The sequence below is a fragment of the Periplaneta americana genome, chromosome 16, assembly GCF_040183065.1.
Source record: "Periplaneta americana isolate PAMFEO1 chromosome 16, P.americana_PAMFEO1_priV1, whole genome shotgun sequence".
NCBI classification, from domain to species: Eukaryota; Metazoa; Arthropoda; class Insecta; order Blattodea; family Blattidae; genus Periplaneta; species Periplaneta americana.
The window spans coordinates 5,686,209-5,705,255 of record NC_091132.1 but is presented as its reverse complement, the minus strand read 5'-3'; the positions used below and the strand labels follow the sequence as shown (position 1 = coordinate 5,705,255).

The 19,047-nt window shown below is 36.8% G+C and overlaps 2 protein-coding genes across 8 annotated transcripts in view; one reads left to right on the top strand and one right to left on the bottom strand.

Annotated features, from left to right (window-relative positions):
* The window catches only part of LOC138691204 (uncharacterized), a 62,335-nt gene extending 47,752 nt beyond the window's left edge, over window positions 1-14,583 (top strand). For all 5 annotated transcript variants that reach the window (XM_069812998.1, XM_069812995.1, XM_069812997.1 and 2 more), the window contains 2 exons: window positions 4,625-4,719; window positions 8,922-14,583. In XM_069812998.1, coding sequence (XP_069669099.1) covers window positions 4,625-4,662 — 38 coding nt within the window. In that variant the 3' untranslated portion in view covers window positions 4,663-4,719; window positions 8,922-14,583. The remainder of the gene's footprint in view (window positions 1-4,624; window positions 4,720-8,921) is intronic.
* A 3,166-nt stretch (window positions 14,584-17,749) lies between these two features.
* The window catches only part of LOC138691202 (outer dynein arm-docking complex subunit 4), a 39,048-nt gene continuing 37,750 nt past the window's right edge, over window positions 17,750-19,047 (bottom strand). Inside the window, exon 4 of one of the 3 annotated variants that reach the window (XM_069812992.1) lies at window positions 17,750-17,938. In XM_069812992.1, coding sequence (XP_069669093.1) covers window positions 17,793-17,938 — 146 coding nt within the window. In that variant the 3' untranslated portion in view covers window positions 17,750-17,792. The remainder of the gene's footprint in view (window positions 17,939-19,047) is intronic. The other 2 variants (XM_069812990.1, XM_069812991.1) reach the window with 2 other exon arrangements.

The following is a 19,047-nucleotide window of genomic DNA, read 5'->3' as shown; positions in this document are numbered from 1 at the left end:
ACAAAATCAGTTACAAGGCAATCTATCTCACTGCAACCATCTTGAACATTTTTACAAGAATATTGCAAACCAGATTAAAAAACAACTGGAAGAGAAACAAGCAGCCTTTAGATCCAACAAGCAAACACAAGACTTACATTTATTCATTAAGGTGTATTTCCGAGAAGGTAATATCAAGGAGAAAAAATATTGATCTTATCTTCCTTGACTTGGAGGCGGCATTTGATAGTGTAGCAGGGACAGAGATTGGGACACTCTGGCAAAACATAGAGTGAATGCGAAGCTTATGCGGGTTTTCAAGTCAACGTATGATAAAGTTGAGGGAATTGTAAGACTTGATGGCCGACAATCTGGTGAATTCGACATGGAGATGGATGTGAAACAGGGAGATAATTGAAGTCTGCTGCTGTTTCACTGGCTCAGTATTATGTCTATGTCAGAAATATTACTACATTCACCCTTGTAACATTTAGCCAGCTGTTTATAATACTGATGGACGAAATTCACATAATCTACATCGGCAGGACAAAGGTTGGGAATTAGAGAATGAAACCATTATATTGCCAGGCACCTAATCTATTGTGACAGCGACGTGAGATTCGAACTCACGTCCAGCGTCCCGCGAGAGAGAGCATATTGCGCGGGCTTCATGAAGCATGAGGGACGGCGCGCGGCGGAGAGAGGAAAGGCCCACGCGGCGAGGGGAGAGTGCACGCGCAACTGCTGCATGCGGAGTAAGGGGGAATGGACCTTCCCGACCCTTCCAGAAGTGCGTCGAAGTGGAGATATCCAGATAATTCTCTACACACCTGTAGAAATTTCTCGCAACTATGATTTTGCTATAAAAGAAGAAGCGCCAGCGAACTCGAGCAGTTTTTTCAGTTATTCAGTCAGTGAGAAAGCCAGAGCAAGGAAGCCAGTCTTGTGCACCGGAACTCGACTCGAGTGTGCGTCCGCAACTGCGTCAGCAGCCGAAGGCCTGAGTTCGAGTGCAGTGGATCGCAGTTGGAGGGACCTGAGTTCGAGTGCAGTGGACCGCAGTTGGAGGGACCCGAGTTCGAGTACAGTGAACTGTCTCTGAAGGTCTGTGGTTCGAGATACTGTGAACTCGAGTGACTGAGATAGAAGAACTGTGAACTGAGAACTGGTAGTTCTGATTTGTAAATAGTGCTTTGCAAATATTAGTTAAGATTAACAGTTCATTGTTGTGCGTAATAGTCCAAGTAAATTGTCATTGTCGTCGGTGGAGTGCTATAACGAATACTGTGTTGAGTGAAGATCCAATTGTTGACGAGAGCGTTTAAGGTGAATTGTAGAAAGGAATTATTGTTGTGACGAATAAATTACATTGTTGTTACTAATAAAATTCACACTATGCAGATGACGTAGTCCTTATAGCCGACACAGCGGCAAAATTACAGCAGGCTGTCATGGAATGATATGCTACCCTGACAGAAAAAGGAATGTAGACCAATCCTAAGAAGAGTACTTTGATGCAGATAGTGAAGATAGAACAGCATTCAGGTCGAGCAATTCAAGATTTAAGTCAGTTAAGAATAATTACGTAAGTTACTATAGTCCATCAATACAGTAAGATCTGCCATGAAGTTCTAAACAGGGCCTGTAGGTGTTGTACAGTCTATTATCAACGAACCAGACTATCTTTGGGAAAGTAGAACATACTACAGAGACAAAATTTAAAGTATATCGGACGGTATTGGAGCCCATCTTATTGTATGGAAGTGAAAGCTGGCCAGTCAGGGGGAAAAATGCCAGTAGAGTCTTTCACTGCAAACCCAGTATTCTCCAGTCTTTTCTATTTTCTGCCTTCCTCTTAATGTAGCCTTCCCCAGAATCCCAATCCCGGACATCCGAATGGGAAGATAGTTTATGTCTAGAATCTTCTACCGTGGAAAAAGACTCATCATGCCATGTTTGCAGTTTTTCTTGGAAAACATAAATGCGGTAGCTTCCCGTTGCTTTCCGCACACCTCTCTCTCTTTCGCATTTTAAAAGCTCCCATGTGGAGGTGAGGAGAGTGGATTTAACTATTTAGATTAGGCCCTCCAGACTTCACCGAATTTCATCGCAAGGGTTAAATATCAGTTCTATCAGGGTTTTTGGCCCGATCAGAGACCGGTACATCCCAATTAGCCTTTGTCCCCCTCCTCTGAAAGTGTAGCATCTGTAATCGCACAACCCCTTACTCAGCTATCACATACAAGGTTCTACCCAAAAGTTTGGGGAGTGTGACTATAAAAATCAGTTACCTTAATTCCTAGTTTCCACCATTGCGATTGTGTCTAGATCTCCTCAGTTGTATCAAAACGACGTCCTTAAAGTCGGAATTTCATCTTGAGGTGCAGGAAAAGGTTTCAGGTAAGAAGGTCCTACCAATAGGGATGATGGGATTACGATTGTCGTATTTTTGGAATATATATTATTATAATGTACCGAAGTACATATGATATTTCCATGCAGATATTATGCGTCATAATACGATGAAAGAGTAATGGAACGGAGGAAAATTCTCTCCGGTGCCAGGATTTGAACCCGTGTTTTCAGCTCTACTTGCTGATGCTTTATCCACTAAGCCACTAGAGGGAACCCAAGAGTTGGAACTTAAAACTGAGACGATTCTTCTGATGCCGGGGTGGAATCCGGTGTGGCTTAGTGGATAAAGCGTCAGCACGTAGAGCTGAAAACCCGGGTTCAAATCCCGGCGCCGGAGAGAATTTTTCTCCGTTCCATTACTCTTTCATCGTATTTTTGGAAGCCAGGAACTGCTGAATGACGAGTAATATGTGAGTGAGTGTATTGCCATGCCGAAGAATCCAGTTCTTTCACTTAACTGAACGTTTGCGTTCAACAGTCCTATATGATAGCTCCACAATGCCACAGATGTCAGGAATAGTTTGCCTTCGATCTGCAAGAATAACCTTGTGCAATAATTTTTCTGGTATTGTGCTCATCAATAGTCATATTGAATGTTCACCACCACTGCCACCCCCACCCCCACATCCACCACTGCTACAACCACCACCACTGCCACATGTATTCCATCTATAAAGCATTAGTACTACAAAAACGTTTTTCTGTAGTTATAATTTTGTATACACTGTATTTTTTCTTTCTCAGGATTTAATAATGAAATTATTTTCCTTCTTGCTTCCCAATATTTTGCTATATCCAGTTCCTGGGTAAATCCAGGATTGATTTTGTATTATTAAAGAGGGTTATCCACTTTCCTATAAAAATTTTTACTTCACCATTGTGCTCAGTTCCTTTTTTGCTATAAAATCAGCTTTTTCATTACCATTGACATAGCAGTGTGCTGGAATCGATTACAGTAATAGTTTTATTTCAATTTTGTGTACCGTTTAATCATATTAATTTTTTTTTTTTTTATTTTATAGTTCACTTTGGTACAAGCAATAATTGAACTTCTAGCCTGAGTAGCAGCTTGAGAATGTGATAACTATATTAGTAACTACATTTCTTTAACTAAGCAAATAAATACTAGAGGAATGTATAAATGGCTTGAATGTTCAGTGTGTTTCTACAGGAGTTTCTCTTAGGCTGAAAAAAAAAATGTGATGCAGATTTTTTGCCCCTCAAAAACCACCATTTCATTTGGAGAACATTGCCGAATCTCTCAGCCACTACGATATGTAACAAAAATGTACGTACACAAACACTGAGACTTCTCCAGTTGGTGGTTGTTGCCACGTTGATGCACAGAGAGTGTTAATATCATATAAATTAGTTTTTATTTTTCAGTCAATCACTTATCATGTTATGATGGCAGAAATGGATTTTGTTACATCAAGATACAATGTTAATATACGTCACGAATATTTTCGACTTATTTTCAAGTCATCTTCAGGTGATAGTCACCTAGTTCAAATGTTTGTTTGTTAAAAACTATCACCTGAAGATGACTTGAAAATAAGTCGAAAATATTCGTGACGTATATTAACATTGTATCTTGATGTAACAAAATCCATTTCTGCCATCATAACATGATAAGTGATTGACTGAAAAATAAAAACTAATTTATATGATATTATTTCACAAACTTATCTGAACTCAACATGTCTTTCAAATTTGCAAAGAGTGTTGCTCACTTCTTTTAGCAGTGGATTGTACTTCAGTTTTAAAAGCGATTCAAATTCTCGAACTTTTATGTAGAACCTCATATCTTCTTATTAAAATACTACTGTAAGCAATGTTAAGTTCTCCTTTTGGTTTTATGTTATGTTTACATCTGGGATATATGTCATTACCATAAACGTTTGAGTTTGAATTGATTTCTACATTTCTGTAATTAAAAGTATTTTTCAGTAAAAGTCAACAGAATTCGCCACGACAAATATGTGGATAAATACTAGCAGAATACAGCCCTTCTGTTAAATAGTTCAACCCATACTGGTAATATTCCAGTAGCCTACGCAATAATAAACAATAATGTTATATCACTCACAAATCCACAATTCACGAATGTTATGATCCATATTTCGTGACAGATAATAATATAGATTGTGATTAAATGAGACTAGATTTTTTATTTCTTTTATTTGCTTCGCTTGGACACTCATTTTATGTTTCGAATTATTTGTTTCAGTTAAGCATTGGAAAAAAGGTCACAAATATGATCACTAAGAGGATACATCTGCTAAATAAGGTGTGCCAGTTCGACTTTTAATAGTATTTGCCCAGGTGAGTATGTACTGAGCAATACATAGAAATAAAAAAAAAATAGATATAAAACTTTATTAAAGAAAACTTACAATTTTTTAAAAGTATTAAAATTATTTTAAAAACTACCAGTATAATAAATAATTTAACACTTAAAATCAGAGTTTTTTTTTTTTTTTAAATAAAGTTTTATATTTTAGTAAAGTGAACCTCAAGAAGAAAAAATAATAAAACTTTCAAGTTCTTATTGTAGAGATGTAATAACATAGTGTGTAGACAGATTTTATTTTTATCAGTAAAATAGGTGATTCATCTGCCCCTTCCTTTTCAGTTTTATACAACCCTGCATTTTATAGCCTGCCCTCGAAATTACAATCTCTGATCGAAGAAGATTTCAATTCAAGGTTAGATGTGAAACTTCTATACTTCTAGGATGAGTCATCTAGGTCTTTATTACTAATAGGCAACTTTGCATTTATTGTGTAGCATGGGAATATTAACACAAATTTGTAATTAGATATTTTCTTGTTTGCTTTAAAAATCATAATGAAGAAAGCTGTGATGAGTTAAGATAGGTTTTACTTATAAATTTTAGTAACATATTACGTTTATTGCTCAAACTGCTGACCTCGGTTTGTGATGTACATTGTGTTCGTAAAGTCATAGTGCAGTTTTTAACACTTATAATGGCTAAACGAAATGAAATCAAAGGATGAAACTTATGATACATTGAAGAGTATGTCAAAGAGTTTCTGAAGAATAAATTTCAATTTTGTGCGCGCGCAGGTAATGACGCAACACAACAATGAAGCGAATCACACCAGTTAGTCAAGATGTGGATGGTGCAAAGGAAAGTTCAATGCATTCTGTGGCTTGCAAAATTTGAATCCGTGATGGTGTGTGGATAAGCTTCAGGGCTTCTACCACTTTGTCTTGGTGTTATTGGCTGATGTTTCAACCGCTGTGTTGTTGTGTTCATATTATGAGGGCCAGTATTTAATATGAATACTCCGCTTCATACAGACCTCAACCGGATTGGACAACGTAGGACCAATCAGATGCCAGAAAGAGAACCTACGACCTATCACAGCAAGTACTCCCCCCATCGAGACTACTATATATATAAGAGCCGGCAGACTATTTCCTTCATGACAACAATCACCTCCTACATAATAGCCAAATTGGCTAGTCTCTTATACATGAGACAACTCATCTCGCCTAAGGTATTCCGTGGTTTTCCTCAGGCATAAGACAAATGTCGGGATGAGCCCTATAAGAAATGGGCCACGGACCTATATGCCCTTCCCCATACATATTCCACCCTTATTGTAAACGATATATGCCCTAGTTCAGATAATATAAATAGTATATTAAATATACGAGGTCACTTAATAAGTCGCAAATTGAAACGACAGGGACCTCTCAAATTGCAGATTAGATTTCACGGCGCTTCTTCCGACAGCCTTCACATGCTTTGTCATCGAACAACAGATGACGGCGTCTTGCCATTCTAACGGCAAACACCAGCCAACTCCTCCTCGCCCCTTCCGTGATCAATTGATCAATGTCAGCCCCCTCGCATATGTGGTACCTAAGAGGTTACGTCCAATTTCGGCTTCCCCTTCAAAATTTTCTAGAGCTCCTTCAGGGGAGCAGCATAACCCGGAGTGAGACTAGTGGCCAACAGGCTTGGAGCTCACATATTTAGTTTTGTACAGCCCCCAACCCACTTGCAAGGACGCGTTTTGCGTACCTTTTAAATTTTCCTCCCAATTCTCCTTCGATTTTTCGATTTCGACTATTTCCTTATCCAACAACTGCTCTGAAGATGGCCACAACACAGCGGTCGAAACGTCAGCCAATAACACCAAGACAACGCGGTAGAAGCCCTGAAGCTTATCCACACATGAGTATATAGTGTTTATTTAAATCAGCAACATAAAATATTAAGCACATTTTCATTTTTATAAATACAGAATCCGCCAAAAAAATGTATACACTCTTTGTCATTCTGTATCGGAATATTGATATTGTCAATTGATTTGAATTACGAATATGTTGTAGTACGGTCTTTCGCTCAACAGATGTCGGTACTTTGATCATGATAGTGAGAAAACAAAATGGCTGAAGCACGCTTGACGTTCGAGCAGCGAAAATGCATTCTGGAGTGGTTTATGAGGTTTGATAATGCTGTTGAAGTGCAGTGTAAGCGGAGGCGGGAGTATGAAACAGAACCCCCAACCCGCCTAACAATTAAACGCATTATTGACATGTTTGAGGCGCATGGAACAATTTGTCATATTCACAAGGGAAGATAAGGAAGACCACGTACAGCTATAAGTCCTGCTTCGTCGACTCTAGTGTTGGAAAGGTTTGTTACTTCTCCACAGAAGTCTGCTAAGCAATGTGCACGTGAAGTGGGGATTAGCAGCACAAGTGTACAACGAATTCCGAAAGCTGCTAAGTGGAAAGTTTACATCCCACGATTACTGCACGCGATTAATGATCATGATCCTGGTCGTAGAATGCAATTTTGCGAATGGTATCAGTGAATGGTAACTGAAGACGAACAATTTGTGACGAAGATAGTGTGGTCTGATGAGGCCCAGTTTAAACTTACTGGAACAGTGAATCGGCATAACTGCGTCTACTGGACACTGAAAAATCCGCATGTTCATGTGGATAAGGTGGTCAATCTACCAGGGGTTCATGTGTAGTGTGGACTATCATCTTGGGGCTTAGTAGGACTCTTTTTCTTTGATGGTACTGTCACTGGAGAAGTGTACGTCGAAATGTTACGCACATCAATTTTACCAGGTGTACGTGTGCTTTATGGAACTGATGATGAGGTCTTCTACCAACAGGACGGGATGCCACCACACTATCACCTAGCCATACGAACTTTCCTGGATGACAATCTGGAGGGACATTGTATTGGACGAAGAGAGCCCATTGAGTTCCCTCCATGGTCACCAGATCGAACCCCTATGGATTTTTAGTTGTGGGGAACTGTAAAAGATCAAGACTATCGATGTAAGCCGCGCATGCTGGAGGACCTTTGCCAGGAGATTACAGCGGCATGTGCAGCGATCTCCATGGAAACATTGACCGACGTAGCTGCGGCGACTGCTCGTCATTGCGTTGTTTGTCTGGCCGCCAAGAGCAAACATTTTGAACATCTGGAGTAACCATGTGCTTAACTGAAGACAGTACTACATGTGATCAGTATTTAAATGTAAAACAAACACATAATATAGTAATATACGTTACAAGAGCGGTATGTTGACGTTTTCATGTTCGAGGAAAAAATTGAAAAAGCGAAACGTAGTTGAGCTTTTTTAATTTCCGAGAACATGAAAACAAACATACCGCTCATGTATCGTACATTATTTTGTGCGAAGATGTTTATTACATACCTGAAAGACGAATTTCTACTTAGTTGCAATGAAATCTCCATGTTGGTTTCTGTTTAATGACGGCAGCTTCGGAAAACCAAAATATCTTTCTTCAACATTGTTGCTATAAAATGTTTTCTGTGTTTACTATACTCCAGCATGCCGTGATATACGTCTGTCTTCCCCCCCCCCCCCCCAGTCTATAAATGCGAACTTAAAACAAACAGTAAGGTTATGTAATGATTTATTTTTCATTTTAATATTTTAACAATATTATTTATATAACATATTGCAGTAATAACATCGGCATCTGGAATCTTGTTGATTTTTTCAACGGCTTCCTTAATGTTACTTGTATCAGGAATGCAATAAGTTTGGTGGAGTAGTAGACTTTACTTAATTTTTGCAAATATTTAAAAACAAATTAACATTGCAATTTAGGTGAAATTGCAGTGGTAAGTTTCCAATTTATAATTATTACTATGTTAAACGTCTCTAAAAATAATATGTTAAAAGCCTAAAGCAGTAAAATGAATGTCGCGCTTAAGTGGTAAGAAGAGGGAAATTGTTATGTGTGTTACGTTGGGAATACTGAATGTGGTATTTCACACTTACCGCGTATTGGTTCTGTGCGGAAAACAAGCAAATATGCACGATCTCGCACAAAATAGTTTTCGTTCCTTAAAGAATGTATACTTTTTTTTTGGCGGACTCTATTACAAATAGCATCTTTCATTGTATATAAAGCACCCCAACTGTGAAATCCTGGCACAGACACTATCTGTAGGTTTTGAAATTAATTACTCATATTTTCTTGTTTGCTTACAGGTGTAACTTGGGATTTAGGAATCTACTCACAAAGGGTTATGTCTGCTCACAGCTATTTTCAATATTTTAAAAACTGCCTTAAACAAATGTTTTACGGAGATTATTCTTTTGGAAGTATAATTTTTATGAACATAATATTTTTTTTCATCATAACAGCATAGAGACCATGCACAATGCAAACATATAGCTTGAAACTCTGTGATACAAGTTTTATTAAGACTGAGATTTGTTTATTCTTTATGCGAAGTAACACTTCCTTTTTTCAGTAATCTGATGCTGCTCACACACACAAGCAACACACAGAGAGGCAAATTTAAATTCAGAAACTGGCAAAAGAACATTTTTGTGTTGAAAAAAAATTTTCTCCATGCTACGAGAAAACGATTTAAAACTGATCATGTTTAATTATCTAATGTCGATTATTCGTCCTTTTGAGTGATATGTCTAAGTACAAATACTTGCAATAAAATACTGCTTTGTACATTAACGAACTGGAACAATGGATTTTCACTAATTTCGCGACTGCCCTGTTTTAGAATATTAGTGGAAAACATCTTGAAGCTATTAAGCTGCTAATCTTACACCATATTGTCTAATTTTCATTACTATTATTTGTTATATATTTTATACCCAAGATAATGTCAGTATTCATTTTTTTCTTAAGGACTTGCAGAGGAGACAAAGATGTACACAAGAATTTGTTAATTCATTTAAATAGAGAATAAGAAAGTGTGATTGTAGTGGAGACAGCCAGATATGGTCTCTTAAAGAAGTCATTGTTTAAATTTTGCAGAAAATTTATTTTGTGGTCTCTTTACAGTGCAAATTACTTTTTAAAATAGCAGTTTGGAAGTATGGTTGTAACTTTAAACAATTTTGTACAAAATGTTGAATATAGAAGTACAGTATAATAGTACCGTATTGCCAACTGTATCGTATTTCTCAAAATCTCTTGTTGTTCGTCTTATTTTATTGTAGTATCCCATGGCATGTATTTTCTGGATTATTCCCGCATTCTTTTCGACGTAAACTATAATTTTATTACAAGGTATTGGTATTGTAATTTTTATGTTGCAAGTGTGATTTTAGTATTAAAATTATGATATAATTTATAATTGTTTGTCAGTTTGGCAGCCTTATTATTGAGATAAAAAACTATTTTATTTTTGGTTTAATAGCAAAAGTAATAACTGATTCGAAAATTAAACACTGAAAATGTAGATTGTATACAATGTATACTGTAATGGACATTAATGTTTTATCACATTATGTGATACCATAAAATGGAGTGAATAAGAATGCTGGGGTAAACAGGAACGAATATTTACTATATTTTATTTCCTTGTGTCAAAGAGTAAATATTATTATTATTATTATTATTATTATTATTATTATTAATATTATTATTATTATTATTATTATTATTATTTGGAACACGAAATATTTATTACAATATAACAATAAATCATTTTGTTAGAATAGCAGAGACCACTAGTGCAAATAAGTTCACACATCACAGGATATTTTTGTTCTGAAGCAAGATTTCTATGACAGTGTTGTGTATATTATTTCACTTTTCTTCTAATTTTGAAGAAAGAGTAATCGATTTTATTATTATAATTATATAGGTTACATAGCATATAATGTGTGTATATATATGTGTGTATATATATATATATATATATATATATATATATATATATATATATATATATATATATATAACGATTTACCTGATCAAACATTATTTACATGTGAATAATTTCATATGAGGCAATCTTCCTGAATAACAATATATAATATACAGCAATATATAAAATAGTCGATCACTATTTCAAAATGATTTGAAGCACTATATCATAAACAATTTTCACCCCAGTGTTCCTAATAATAAACACAAGACACTGACAACCTGTAGTGTCACTGTAATGTTACAAACAACTGTAAAGAACAAACTTCGGGACGCGTGAGAATGGGGCACAGTAATGATTCAGCTGATCATTTATGGTCGTTTATGCATTGCTCATAGATTTCTCAAGGGTGTGATACCTGAATATGTTTTTAATATACTATATTACGAGAAATTAGCAACAAAACTAAAGGATGCGAAATACTCTCTACAGCTCTACACGAAATAAAATATTTCGTCCAACGATTTAGATTCTGGAAAAGTCCCCATAACACTTACAGCGTTCCTCGTTGAATGGCAATACTAATTCTTTGGCGGAGGAAAGCCGTACAGCGAGAGTCGCCGTTAAGTGCTGATTGTTATTATTATTATTATTATTATTATTATTATTATTATTATTATTTATTGCTAGAACAAAGATAAGTTACACATTTTTTTACATATAAAAATCACTCTAGCACCCCTAGAAAGAGTACATACTCAAGCTCAACGAGCATTCCACAAAATTTTAAGACATTCCATTAATTAACACAATAAAAAGTAAAAAGAGAAACAAAAAAAAAAAGAACAGATATTGCAGTAATTGAAACTATTTTATATTTTCCCCCTAAATAATAATTTTTTGATTAATTTTTTAAAATAAGAAACATTAGCATTTTGAATGTTTGGTAATTTAACTGTTATCTTATTATAGAGCCTTGGACCAAATAATAACAGTGTTTATTTGTTTCCTCGTTATGAATGAAAACATAAACACTCTTATATATTATTTAATGTACCGAAGTACATATGATATATCCATGCAGATATTCTGCGTCATCATACGATGAGGTGGAAATATCATATGTACTTCGGTACATTAAATAATATATATGATATGCGTAAATCACTCTGTGATTTAAGACGGCGCTTATTCCGTCGGATCCCGGCCAACTAATCACTCATAACGAGTGCACCTCAGCACATGTGTGGACTTGAGTCCTACGTTCATAGACATTTATGACGTAGTGCAGAGGGCGGCCACTAGAGGGAACCCAAGAGTTGGAACTTAATCTGAGACGATGCCGGGGTGGGTATCCGGTGTGGCTTAGTGGATAAAGCATCAGCACGTAGAGCTGAAAACCCGGGTTCAAATCCCGGCGCTGGAGAGAATTTTTCTCCATTCCATTACTCTTTCATCGTATAAACACTCTTGTTATTATATTTACTCTTTGCCACAAAGAAATAAAAAATAGTAAACAGTCGTTCCTGTTTACCCCTGCATTTTACGGTACATTTCGTTATAGGCTACTGTTCTGTGGTTGCATTATATTGTAAAATAGTGTCAGTTCTTAGTGTAAAATATATCTATACATTGTGTAACGCCTGGTTCTGACGGTTCTTGTTTCCGTGATGGATTCCAAGGTGGCTGCGCTGATGGCTAGCCTGCGGGGACACTTGCTGGAAGTAATGCGCTCTGGTGGCTGTTTTGGTGGCTAGCTTGCTGGATTTCGAGGGTAGGTTCCTTGCTATTTTTCGTGTTTGTTTGCAGGTTGGAACCAACGATGATGATATAGTATCACTACTGAAACCATGACGCCATGTTCGTTGTTTTCCAACTAAACCTATATTCTGTAGTTTCTAAGAAACAGCAATTAAATATCGGACTTCAGCTGTTTTGTACTTATGGCTTAATTACCTTATTACGACATTTACTATTGTTAATGTAGGACTTCAGTTGTTTTCCACTCACGGTTTAGTTTCTTTTTGACCATGAGTGTTGGCAACAGATGAAACAGCAGATGATTTTCCAATTTGAACTGTGAAAAGAGCAGGCTCTGTGAGAAGAACAACAACCATCACCGTAGCCAACACGGGAACCAGCTTGCTAGCCAGCAAGAAAACAAGCATCGTCTGAACCAGGCTTGAGTTAAGTTTTTTCCATTCCTTCAGTCGCGGCTCGTGGTTTTAAAATTGAAGAAGGCTCTAGGCTGAATTGGCAAATTTTCAAGATCACGAGAATTAGTATTTGTTTATTCGTGTATTTCCGTAACTGGGAATTTTTAACAATAAGTTATTATTATTATTTTATATACAGTATATAACAGGCACTTGACTTACCTTCATTCGTTTGCTTGTAGACGAAATCGGCCCTTCTCTTTTTCGATGTATTACACACACAATTCATTATTCTCAAATAAACACTCGCAAAAGGTTCTCACAATCACAAGTTCACAACCACATACAATACTGATACTCGTATTACGAAGCAAGCCAAAACTAATCGCATGTTAGAATTTCCGTTGTGTTGTTTTCCCTTCCCTGACAGAGGTTTGAAAAACTTTCACTTTATGGGATACCATTTGTGTCAATGAATAACTAAACGACTCCTTCATCTTATCATCGCAATGTTATCCTAAAATGCCAATTAGGCCTATGATCTACCGTAAAATGAATGAGAGAGCAAACACCTAACCTCAAGAATGGAGTGCTAGACATTGTTTCTTTTCTCTTCTCCAAGAGAGTTTTTTAAAACTCAGAGCTAGAAAATGTTGGCAACGACTCAAGGCGTAGCTATACTCCACCAGGAAACTACCCCGTCCTGTTTCTATTGTGCGGAAGCGACAGTGAAAGGTTGAGCCTTTATTACTTATAACCTATCTCAAAAACATCTGTCGGTACAAACAGTTCCAAATATATTGATCGTTATTAACAAACGACCCGAGTAAAATTTCGATGTTTCTCCTCTATTGAAAATCTTTATTCTACTATTAAACACAAACAAATGTCAAGATTTTTGTAGGAGATTTTTATAGGGGCAGCTCCACCTAAGAGCCTTTAACTACGAGCCGCTACTGCATTCCTTCATCTTTAATTTTACAGAAGTTGGCATACGATGATAATGGTAATGATAATATAAGAAATGAATATGTTTGCATTATTTGGTTTGTGCTTTTCTTCAAGATGATCAATTTTCTTAAAACGAATGCAGTCACTTCCAACAGTTCTGAATTCTCAAGTCTTGTTTAAAGTGCCATAGTACCTATTACTATACTTAAAATAATATAAACACAATGGCAATACATTACTTGGATTAAAAATTCGCATTGTTTCATATATTGTTTTACTATTTAAATTACAACAATACGCTACACTATTTTTATATAACAGCTTCAAAGTAGATTAAAATGAACACTGGAAAGTTAATTTATTTTAGAAGGTTACATGGAACACACTTATTCTGGAAGTCATAAAACATGCGTGTTGGAAAAACAACAGGATTAAATAGTTTTTTTTATTTAGAAAAACAGACAAAAGCTAGAGAGAATGTTGTCATTTCATAACCTGCACATGTGTTACTATCTTGTGCTCGGTAATGTTCGAGATCAACTCTAGTTGGCATTCTTTAACTGTGAAATCCCTTTTGGACAGTCAGGGAAGAAATATAGGCCTAATGCTTCCAATCTCTCATGATGTCCTGTAGGAGGCATACAATTTGCTGGAAGTGTGAGACGTACTTATGTGTGAACCATATATGCAATGAGTAAACTTAAATAATTTAGTACCGGCACCGATAAGTCTTGCTTTGCTGTAAGTCAAACTGTAATGTGTACTTAGCTTCAGCTGTATCAAACTATTGTCTGATTGTAATGTGAATTGTGAGATTATTTTTTTTACTTACCATTTTCATAAGTCTAGGCTAGGACATCCTCGTGAATATGTTATAAATTGTATTTGGAAAGGGTTTTTAAAATAAATCATTATTTTGTAAGAGATCTTTGTCATTATTTATGAGGACTTACAAAATGCACACTCACAAGCGGAAGTTGCCTGCCAATAATTATGCACAATGTTCAAAACATACAGAGGTGAGCCTGCCTGGAGAGAAATAAAAAATAGGTTGCAGCCGCCAAATTACTCTTCAAGGAACGACCACTCATATAAATTCAGGAAAGAAGACAGAGGACGGACACTGGAAAGTTTTCTTTTCTCAGTCGTACTATTAGGGACTGGAATGCTTTACCTGCAGACTTACTAAAGGCTTTACCAACAACCAAAAATGTATTTAAAAATAGGCTTAAGGACCTTACTAATAGACGGTAATTATACACAGTAGTTAAAGGGTGTAAATGATATGTTGTTATTGAAGTGTTGTATCAGTGAAGAATTATGTTGTGTCAGTGAAGTGTGTTGTATCAGTGAAGAAGTATGTCGTGTCAGTGAAGTGTGCTGTGTAAGTGAAACGTGTTCCTGTCAGGGAAGCTTTATAGTTTATAGAAGCAGTGCAAAGTATTTGAACAGTGAAATGTTTTTGGTGTTAGTGAAATCAGGATAGAATCAGTGAAATGTGTCGTAGTTCCAGTGCAGTGAGTGAGGTGACAGCGAAATGAATGTAATGTTGAAAGGTACTTGTGCAGATATGAACATATACTCGTGGGTTTTAGTTCTATCTTGGTTTTAAGATACAAATTAGAATTATGTCAAATGTTATTTTAAGTGATCGTTTCATTTAATTTAGGATATTCCCTGCTGTTGTTGTTATTATTATTATTATTATTATTATTATTATTATTATTATTATTATTATTATTATTGTTAGTATTAATTATTAGTATTATTATTATTAATTGCATTTTAAATTAATAAGTTTATTATTGTCATTACTGAGTGTAATTAGTTACCACTGCCACCGGGTATATACCCATTGCAGTGTGAATAAATACACATACAATAGAAAATATTGTTTTTATTAAATTCACAGCAAATTGTAGAGCTTGCAGGTTAGACTCACTTGGGTAATAGGCGAAGATGATCGGCTATCTTTCCAAAAATTGAGTTCTGTAATCTCACTGTCAGAAATCAAAATAGACGAACAAGTAACAACAGCTTATAGGCAATTAAAACTTTACTGGATTAATAGGCCTAAAGTAACAGCAATGTATCAGTGTTTGCTTGGAATCTGACCGAAATCCCTAACTTCAATAATATTCGTTTATTTTTATTCATTGGAGAGATACTAGTACCATGGTATGATTATCTATCTCCAAATTTTCAAATATATTTAATTAAAATATTTGTTATTTTATATCATTATTTTATCTCAATTAGGAAATCAGAAAGGGGATAATCAAGAACGAAAGCTAAGAAGAAAAAATGATGAACAGATGCTAAGGCAAAGAAAATATTTTATTTTTCCATGCTAAGACCTTGAGTATATATATTAAAAATATTCTTTAATATGAAAGTAGCATATTAAAACATGTTAGACTGTGGTTTTTTAATTAAAAAAAACTATACTCGAAATACTGTATGTTTGTATGATTTGAGGCTTTCTCGGCGTTGGTTCGCTAATATGTTTTCGCGGGATATCAGCCGAGTTAAGATTTTGGAATGCTCCAAGCTTTCGACTGCTATCTCTGCAGCCATCTTCAGGGAAGTGATGTCCGAACAGAAAGTCGAAAGGTTATATAGATGTTAGGCTGTCTCAGGTGAAACGGGATTGGTTGGCGGATCGGCCAATCCGGGGCCGGGAATTGTCATCGCTCATAAGCTCCGCCCCTCCCAGGATTCCTGCGTGAAGTTTGGTGGGCGGCGAGCCCTGTTCCGCCGGTTGGAATCGGTTGCCGTCCTCGGTCCGTGATCTTCATGACCTTGATTGTAAGAGGGCCTGAGTTGGTCTAAGGCCGGTGTCCATGCCTGACTGAGCTGGAGTCCACTGTCTCTGTTAAAGTTGTTTTTCTCCAGCTTGATCTCTATGGCCTCCTTGATTGTACGATCCCAGTAGTGGCTTGATTTGTTAATGACCGACCTTGGTGTGGTCAAACAGTATTTTATGCTCCTTTTCTATGCTGTGTTGCGCCACTGCAGATTTTTCTGGGTAATACAGCCTCAGGTTCCTCTTATGCTCTTTGATTCTGTCTTCTATTGTGCGGCCAGTCTGCCCTATGTATACTTCGCCACACTCGCATGGAATCTTGTAAATCCCTGGAGTCCTTAAGCCCTGACTGTCTTTAACCTGACGTAGCTGACTCCGGATTTTGCTCTGTGGTTTATGGATGGTTTTGATATTAACCTTCTGGAGGATTCTGCTTATTTTGTGTGACACGCTCCCGCAGAATGGAATGAAAGCTTTCTTTGTCGGTTCTTGCTTGCTGTCTAAGTCTATTGTGTTACATCTCGTGGTAACTTGTTTGAGGGCTTTGTTGATGTCTCTCCGGCTGTAGTTGTTTTGTTGTAGTGTTCTACGAAGATGGTCCATTTCTGCAGGCAAGTTGTTGACTTTCTGTTCGGACATCACTTCCCTGAAGATGGCTGCAGAGATAGCAGTCGAAAGCTTGGAGCATTCCAAAATCTTAACTCGGCTGATATCCCGCGAAAACATATTAGCGTACTGTATGTTTGTTGTTTTCGTAAACGTTTGTTGGTATTGGTGTTTTCATAATACGACTTTGTAATAGATTTGTGAATTATCTAGTACCGGTAGTACCTATCAAGTTATAACTCATAACCTAGGATAAGAAGAGTTACCATAGTACTAGAAATTCAAAATAGCATGTTGGGTTTGTCAGTAATTAAAATGGACGTTAACAACAATAATAAAACATAACTTTGTAACAATAAACGTTAAAACCGAATATGTTATAATAATGATATAATACTTAAAAAAAAAAAAAAAGAAACAAATTAGTAGGCGTGGTAACCACAATAAGCCTCAGGCTGACGTGCAAGCCTTCAGATTCCTCTGGGGGGGGGGGGATCCCACATGTCATTTTCCTTCTCTACATTTTTATCAATCTGAACACCACCTGTTGGATTAGTTTGATATGCTGTTTGAAGTTGATCGAATATAATCAGGCAAATGAAATGGAGTGAGTGAAAACAGCCTTGAGAATAATGATAAAGGACACATCAGCTGGTTGAACAATATTTTATTACACATTTCAACTGAGTGTTGTACAGGCACGACAACTTAATGTGGTTCACTACTGCTTCCTCAGCTTTCTTGTGGTCGTGGTATTTGGCTGCTGTTGTCTCCAGAACTCCTGTCTTCTGTTGAGAAATTCTACACCTTCTTTGGCATATAATGTGATCTGACTACGGTCATCCTCGTGGTTCATACATTTTATATCTGAAAACAAGACATTGTTACGATATAACATGCAACTAGGCATTTGGCCTGGTCCATTTCAGTGGGTTGGAGACAATTGGCCACAGAGGCAATTCGCCACATAATTGAAATTCGTATCAAAGACAATTAAAAGTCAAGGGAATACTCAAATTCGCAACAATTTATAATATATTTCTATGGTAACACAAGACAAATCTAGAAGCTGTAAACTAAATAGGAACTATGGCGGAAGAAATTCGCTTCACAAAATCAGAAAGAGGCTTTGACAAATTAATATATCTTGGCTACATGTACACGAGACTTAGAGAAAATAAGAATGGAGTTGTTTGGCGCTGTGACATGCGTGGCGGTGTAATGCAGCAGTCACGTTATCAGAAGATGGAAGCAGTGTCGTCAAAGAACCGTCTGAACACAAGAATCATTCTGCAGACTGGGGAAGGATTAAGGCAAGGGAATGTGTAGAGAACATGAAGGCAAGGGCGGGGACTTCCCGAGAACCAACGTCTGTCATTATTCAAAATGAGTTACAGCGTATTGCAAGCGAAGCCAATGTGAATCTACCGAAGAAACCATCTATTAAAAAACTGTGCGCCGTGCCAGGAAGCTGCACCTACCACCTGAACCAAGGAATATTGACGAACTGAACGTTATAGCCGACAGATACACTAAGACCGTACAAGGAGAAAGGTGGTTGTATTTTGAACCCGAGGATAACGTGAAAGTTATCATATTTGCCACTAATTCACATTTAAATAAATTGTTACGATCCCATTTTTGGATAATGAACAGTGTGGCAAATTGTCCATCTGTGGTGAATTGTCTCTATTACCAATTTTCTGTGGCCAATTGTCCGGAACCGCATTTCAGTGTGTGTGACAGATGGAAAAAGGAAGGGGGCTGCATGAAGGAGAAAGTGTACCAAACGGAGATAGCAAGCAGGGAAGAGCTCGTTGCAAAGGTTAACATGGCTGCAATGGAGATACACCAGCACAGATTGGATAATGTGAAGCAAGAGGTCAGATGGCGCACTGAAGCATGTATTCGTGCAAGAGGGGGAACATTTTGAGCATCTGCTCTAGACAATTGACAACAAGCAGACAGGTCCATTA